Raw genomic sequence first — 7563 nt, 5'->3', positions numbered from 1 at the left:
CACTATATAACACAATATTGCACAATACACAGAGATGCACAGTAAAATTACAAGAATGTTACAGAACGTAACAGAATTCTATGTCGCAACACAACACTTAACGGTTTGAGCGGCAGTCAGATGTAAATTGTAGGCAAGGAGAAAGGTGAGGAAAAGAGAGGGACCTACTGTGCTGCCGCCTGGGGCATGGAACTTCTGAAATGAACTAACTTAACTTCCGGAGCCAAAAAATACTGCGAGTTTGAACCCCCTGGTGGCGTGAATTTTTTGTGTTTGGCTGTGAGAGTAAGATCTGAATTTCTTCCGCGTGAATTAAACGCGCGAAAAATGTAGCGACGGATTGACGCGCCGTCTTGCTGTCTGTGGGATTCAACGAGTAAATTCTCGAACTTGCGTACACTTGTGATAAACTTTAGGAGAGGGAGAGTAAAAGTGGGCGGATCGCGACGCACTTCGCCGACAGGTCGATGAATAAGAATCGCGTGGAATCGCGCGTCTCGCGTAAGAGCACGACGAGTGAGACGTCAGGATGCTGAGATTCCTCTCGCGACGAAGGGCGCGTACCGGCAGCCAGACAACTTCATCGCAGATAAAAAATCAGAGACTACCCAGCAACAAAAATCAGGTGCAGTGCAGAGTGGTGCTGCTGGACGGCACGGATTTGCCCATAGAGCTATCAGTAAGTTTCGTCATAAGGAAAAAAGTAGAAGCAGTCAATAAATTATTGTCATTAGTAATTAGCAGGAAGAAACACGCGTTCTATTCTGTGTGTCTCCAAAAATTATTACTATGTAATAATTATATCTGCTTCTATGTTTTTATTCTATAAAAAAATATATTACATCACAAATCTAATAGTTGATGTATTTTTTTAAATATTTTTTCTTTGTAAAAAAATAAACTGCACATCTGTGTGTTATATATGTTGTTTTATAATTATTATGGTTTTTTGCAGAAAAAAGCATTGGCTAGTGACTTATATGAGCAAGTATTTTATAGTCTAGACTTAATAGAGAAAGATTACTTTGGCCTACAGTATACAGATAGCAATAATGTTCAACATTGGCTTGACCCAACAAAGCCTATCAAAAAACAAGTCAAAAGTATGTGTTACTTCTTTAATTTCTACTAATTTTCTTAAAGCAAAGACACAATATATCGTGCTTATGCAATATGTATGTTGCTTATTTAGTTGGACCACCATACACGCTCAGATTGAAAGTAAAATTCTATTCCTCGGAACCGAACACACTTCGTGAGGAATTAACACGGTATCAATTCTTCCTGCAATTGAAGCAAGATGTTTTAGAAGGCAAACTTCACTGTCCTCATCAAGTTGCAGTTCAGTTGGCTGCTCTGGCTCTTCAATGTAAGTGCTTGAACAATAACCTTGATTAAAATTTAAGTTTTCTGAAAGAGATTATTATTAAACGTGAGAAACATTGTCAGTGTTATAAAATAAACTTCTTATTTTAGCTGAATTGGGAGACTATGATCCTGCTGTGCACAGTGCTGCGACCGTCTCTGAATTTCGCTTTGTACCGGGACAGACAGAACAGATGGAACTAGAAATACTGGAGGAGTATATCAAATGTTCTGGTCTCAGTCCAGCGCAAGCGGAATCCGCTTATCTCAGTAAGGCTAAGTGGCTGGACATGTATGGCGTCGATATGCACACCGTTCTTGGCAAGGACGCCTGCGAGTACTCTTTGGGATTGACGCCGACCGGCATCCTGGTTTTCGAAGGCACACAGAAGATAGGCTTGTTCTTCTGGCCGAAGATCGGTCGTTTGGATTTTAAGAAGAAAAAGCTGACGCTAGTGGTGGTCGAAGAGGACGACGAAGGCAGAGGTGAGCAGGAACACACCTTTGTGTTTCGTTTGGTGAACGAAAAGGCATGCAAGCACCTATGGAAATGCGCGGTAGAGCATCACGCTTTCTTCCGTCTGCGCGCACCCGTCAAAGGCGCTAGCGGTCGTCAAAACTTTTTCCGCATGGGCTCGCGTTTCCGCTACAGCGGTAAGACGGAGTTCCAGACGACGCAGCTCAATCGCGCCCGCCGTACCGTGCAATTCGAACGACGACCGAGTCAGAGATACGCGCGACGACAAAGTCATGTGCTTCGTGAAAGACAGCGTCAACAGCAGCAGCAGGTGGAACAACCGCAACCGTCTCCGCCTCCAGGTAAGTTATTACGACCACGAAGTAAAAAGAGTTTTCAGGAACTATCTTTTGTATATAAACTATTATATATACGTGAAATAAATTTAAAAACAATATTTTTAGCCGAGGAAGAGCCTCTACAGCGTCAGTCGAGTCGATCCAGTACAAAATCTTCGGACTCATCGAGCGTTCAAGGCACATCATCGCCTCTGGTAGATTCTCTGTTGAAATCTCTCGCCAAGGATCAACAACCTTTGGAGGCTCGAAATCAAGCGACGGTCGTTAACAGCGAGAAAGAATCGGAACCTATGAAGACAAGTTTGACGGTCGAGGCGATGACCAGTCAAGTGCAATTAGTGCCTAATAATCAAGTTGGCGGAACATCATCGTTACCGCCGCGAACGCCTATTCCGCCGGAGTCGCTGAAATGTAACATATTGAAAGCGACTCTTGAACAGGGCAAGAATTCGAATTTGGTCTCCATTACGTCGACCGACGGTCCTGGAATCACCGCGAAAAAAAATCAACACGCGGACGCAGCAACGATCGTTTCAGTGGTAAGCGTCACAAACTTTTGCCTTAATTTTTCAGTTTCTTGTCTTCTTCTGAATATCTATATTTTTAATTTTGTATTTTTGTACGTTTACAGTATATGTGCTTCTCTCTTGAAGTTGTGCATTTTTTTTCTATTTTATTCAATGTTTTATAATAGTTTTCTCAAAAAGTTAGAGGCTTATTGAGCAATAATGTGTTATTTAAAACTGTTTCTTATTGTTTGCGTTTATATACCTCTTGTGCTCGCTTTATGCCGCTAGCTGCCGGCCATAATGTGTTTGCTTTCTCGCTTTTTTCGTCGAACAGGGCGGTGATAAACTGACTCTCTCTGTGAGCGGAGCTACAACGGCAGTAAATCCTTCTACGGACGATGCCGTAACCGTAACACATTTCTCGTTAGACAGCTGGGGTCAAATCGAGCAAAAAACCACACCGTTAAGCCCGAAAGTGTCCAATCAATCGCAAAATCCATTCAATCCGTTCACCAATGACACTACTAGCAACGAAGTATCGAACACGCTTGAAGTTTCCGAGGAGGAAGCAAAGCCAGAAGACGATAAGAAAAAGAACACCAATCCGTTTATAGACTCAAATCCATTTTTGGGTATACTTAATCCTTTCAAAGATTTACAACCCGTCACAACGGAGAAAAAAGCGGAGACAGATACGGAAAAAGTTGGAGCACGAGTTGTTAAGACCGAAGAGATACAGACAACTACTACTACACTGACACACAAGGTCAGTTACGTTTCTTGCGCTTGTAAGCCAGCAGTAGCGTCTCATTTATTACATAAACGTCCAGGTTCTCGTAAGAACGAAACAAAATTTAGAAGAGAGTCTGAAAGATAGGTCGCTTAACATTAATTACAAATTAAGAGAACATTATTTTCTTCCAAAAGTAAGTTTCATTCATTGTGAAATAAGAATTTGTTTTGTCTCATGTGAAAGTTGTTTCTTTCTGTACGTGTGTGTAACGTATTGTTCTGTACGTGTGTGTAACTTCGTCTGAATTTTGTTACTTGAAATGTTAACTATTTAAAGTTATTTTAAGTGGAAATAATATCGCAATTGAAGTAATTGGCAATTGAAGTAAAGCGATTTTTAACAGTACATTGGGAGAGAATGTTTTTTTTTTTTTTTATAGGACGAAAACCAAGCAGCTTCAGCTATTAGCCCGTGGATGGTGGCGGAGCCGTCTCAGAGCCCAGTACCTGATAAAACACCAACCAAGCATACAGTTATCACAAGAAAAACGGTAATTACCACACAATTATAAAATGTTTATTTAGGAATACAAAGGAAAGAAGATCTATATGTACACAATATATATGCGAGAGAAAATAGCACCAACATATACATTTTACTCCGGTCTTCCTCGGACTGCCTTTTTTTACTTGAAATGCTTAGAAAATGTGTGCGGTGTTAGTACATATAATTGAAAATCAGACGCATAAAAGTATTTGTTTAAAAAAAATACCTTTTATATGGTAAAGGTATCTAGTTGTACTTAAGTTGTACTTAAATGTAAAGACATCATCGCGGGAAGGTGTTGCTTTCAAGTCATTGTTATGAATTTTTGTGTTAGGTAATAATCGGACATCGTTAATAATAATTGTTTTTTTTTTTTTGTATATTGAATAAGAATTTGTATGACAAAGTGAGATTTGTTGCTTGTAGCACCGCGAACATTCCTTAATTTTACGATGTATTTATCTTGCGTGCAAAAATAAGTGAGAGAAATAAGTGTCCTTATAACCTGCCAGTATGTATTGTAAGTACAAGGTTTAGTCGTTTTAACTGCACTTTTTATTGCTGTTTACGTGAGTTCTCTTTCGTTTTTTTTTTTTTTGCCCAAAAAAAATTAACACGTTGAACGCAGAAAAAAATCGAGTGCGGTTGAAACGAACGACCTATTACGCAAGGAAACATGTGTTGTTTGTCATGTTCAATACCTACGCATTTATATGGTAGCACTTCTCGTGTAGCTAACTGTGCCTTCGAACACTTAACACAAAACAAATACGACTATGCAATTAGAAACAAAAGAAAGTGATCGCATATTCGCCGACTGATTAAAACTATAAGAATATTATCAATACTATCAAAGAAATGATATAAAACGTTATGTAAGTAGATCTGATCGAAATTTTTAGAAACTATATTTTTACCGGGAAGAAGTCATAAAATCTATTAACATTTTTTTTATCTACGATTAATCAGTTCACAATGATGATTGATTATATCGAGCCTATCTGCTCAATTTTGCTATTTCGAAATTTGATCATACTATATTCGTATAATAATAATAGTAATCATGATATTCGATATATAAATAAGTAAAGAATTTATATAAGTTACATTACCAGTCTTAGATGAAACACAACTCGTGCAGCTAAATCGTGCAGTTATTTGTGTATTTAATATTCGATATTTTTCGAAAGAAGATCGGATTTTTATATCATATATACATTTATATGTACAATATATAGAATATATATTACTCCTGAGATAGTTTTCTATGATTCGTTCCTTTTTTTGATTGCATACATTTGTCCTTTCTATATGCCATAATTTTTATACGAGTTCAAGTAGGATATAACACACCACATGTGCTATGTCGTTATTAAATATACATACAGGATGTCCCAGTTTCTACCCATGTGACTATAGCATTTCCATTGTCCCGTGTAACAATGACATACGACGTAACTGCCGCTTCGAAACGATATGAGGTTTTTTACACGGTATATTAATACAAGCGATGTATTTAAATTACGAACGGGACCATCGATGTACTTAATTAGCATAACAAGTGTTTCTCTCTATGTTCGCAGGGAGGAAATAGCTACTATCCTCTTTTTCTCTTTTAACTGATTTTTAATTTTATATCACGTTTTCGTAAATCTAAACATACTTAGCATACAACTGTTAGAGTTTAAATCGATGAGTGAGAGCAGGGTAATTCAAACCGGTTGCAGGACATCAACGAATTCCTTACGTAGCGACTTTATCGATATACTGCTGTCCTTAGTTACAATGTTCTATCTTGCATGTTTGCATTTTTCAAGATATATTGAAGTATTGGAAGTTCTACACATGTTCCATCTTCTAAATAAAGACTTTAGATAGACGTCCAGAAAGTGTTTAACTTAGTTGTCCTAACTGCTGATGGCACAAACAAAAGAATAAGAAATATTAATAACAGCTCGATGAAACAATTTATAATACAAAGAAAAAATCAACGTCCGGAATACACTGCGTCTCATGTTGCATTTAAACGTCCACATTCAACCTGGACCATACGTTCTTTTTCTTTATTATAAAAGAATAAAACTCAGTTTTTTTCGATTCTTCTGATATGCTAGATAGGATATTTTAGCTAAGGAGGGCAGTATAAGTCTTCATCAGTGGGATTATCTTAAATGAATTAATTTTCTTAAATATGTGACGATAATAATATTGATAATCCCATAGTGACAATATCAAAAGCTACTAAATTTGACAACAGTTTTATATAAATATCCTCTTCTTAAGAGTTTACTTATTGATCGTCACACATTTAAGGAAATGTTAATTTAAGAATAATCCCGCCGATGAAGACTTAAATCAATAAAGTCAAAACATCTGGAATACTAATTTGTTGACATTTACTTTGTTTTTACTGCACGACGTCCTGCAATCAGTTGCCCTGATCTCGCTTATCGATGTGAAATAGTTGATTGCGAACCAGAGGACACTTTTTTACGTGGTTTCTTATAGCATTTAATATTATTGCAATATTTGTATTTGATTAAGTATTTTATTGTATTTAATGCCAAGAAAATGAGCGCGACATATACTTTAACTTGAAAAAGCTAATATATCACGTTCATATATATTATAGATATATATATATATTTACAATATAATATTGTATTGAATTATATATGTCGATACCCTGATATTATTCCGTCCTAAAATGTCCTATATACTCAATGTTATGTTATTTTTGCTTTTTAATAAAAAAAAGACAAACTTTTATACGTTTCATTATTATAATTTTCGTCTGTTTATTACATAACTATATATATACGTATAATTCTTAAACAATTATGACTTAAGGCTCGTTAAAATTAATAACAAGAAATATATAAGGCCTTACGAGCCATTCCCAGGATGTTGAGTGGAAACTGTACGTGTATATATATATATATACACATGTAACGAATTCAACTTGTAAATTTTTACAAGTGAGTGTTTTTTAGAATTGAAATCTCAATTCTTAAATTCATACGGGATGCTGGATTTGCATCTCACATATGAGAGACTCCGGATACCCGGGGGTTAATTCTAAAAAACACTCACTTGTAAAAATTTACAAGTTAAATTCGTTACATGTGTATATATATATATATATATATATATATATATATATATATATGTACACGTACAGTTTCCGCTCAACATCCTGGGAATGGCTCGTAAGGCCTTATATATTTCTCGTATAATTCTTGTTAAAACACGCAAAATATCACTAATTAGGGAAATATAATTAAGGAAGAAAATAAAGAATAACAAGTACATCTTTGCCGCTTGCAGTGCACAACAAGAACACACGCGTACAAAAATTTATTCGTACAAATCATGAGAGTGTGAAATGAATATTAACTGATGAATGAAATCATTTAAGTATTTATATTTTACAGTTCGTATATCTCCATCTATAGAATTCTATAGATTGAGATATAGAATTATAATATAGAATTCTATAGATTGAGATATAGAATTATAAATATATAGAATCCTATAATTATATATATATAGAATCCTATAGATGGAGATTATTTGTATATTTAGTTGTTCTTT

The 7563-nt window shown here is 35.9% G+C and overlaps 1 protein-coding gene across 2 annotated transcripts; it reads left to right on the top strand.

The window, feature by feature from the left end:
• The first annotated feature begins 257 nt into the window (after window positions 1-257).
• Window positions 258-4236, top strand: LOC109861329 (band 4.1-like protein 5). 2 transcript variants are annotated; one of them, XM_020440919.1, is made up of 7 exons: window positions 258-679; window positions 956-1103; window positions 1193-1369; window positions 1477-2184; window positions 2287-2720; window positions 3025-3456; window positions 3863-4236. In XM_020440919.1, exons 1-7 carry the CDS (start codon window positions 530-532, stop codon window positions 3992-3994), a joined length of 2181 nt encoding a protein of 726 aa, XP_020296508.1. In that variant the 5' UTR covers window positions 258-529; the 3' UTR covers window positions 3995-4236. The 2 variants fall into 2 exon arrangements, with proteins under 2 accessions (XP_020296508.1, XP_020296509.1); XM_020440920.1 differs by lacking the exon at window positions 3025-3456.
• The last annotated feature ends 3327 nt before the right edge of the window (window positions 4237-7563 follow it).

Source organism: Pseudomyrmex gracilis, unplaced genomic scaffold (genome assembly GCF_002006095.1).
Source record: "Pseudomyrmex gracilis isolate BER0280 unplaced genomic scaffold, ASM200609v1 scaffold_692, whole genome shotgun sequence".
NCBI classification, from domain to species: domain Eukaryota; kingdom Metazoa; phylum Arthropoda; class Insecta; order Hymenoptera; family Formicidae; genus Pseudomyrmex; species Pseudomyrmex gracilis.
Note: the sequence above shows the minus strand (reverse complement) of the source record. Positions and strands in the feature narration are given on the sequence as shown.

What these genes read in the sequence shown, in the direction of transcription:
- LOC109861329 (XM_020440919.1), top strand. Translation starts at nt 530, where the DNA reads ATGCTGAGATTCCTCTCGCGACGAAGGGCGCGTACCGGCAGCCAGACA. An exon ending in ATTTGCCCATAGAGCTATCA is followed by an intron (nt 680 to 955) that starts GTAAGTTTCGTC and finishes GGTTTTTTGCAG; the next exon opens with AAAAAAGCATTGGCTAGTGA. An exon ending in TATCAAAAAACAAGTCAAAA is followed by an intron (nt 1,104 to 1,192) that starts GTATGTGTTACT and finishes TTGCTTATTTAG; the next exon opens with TTGGACCACCATACACGCTC.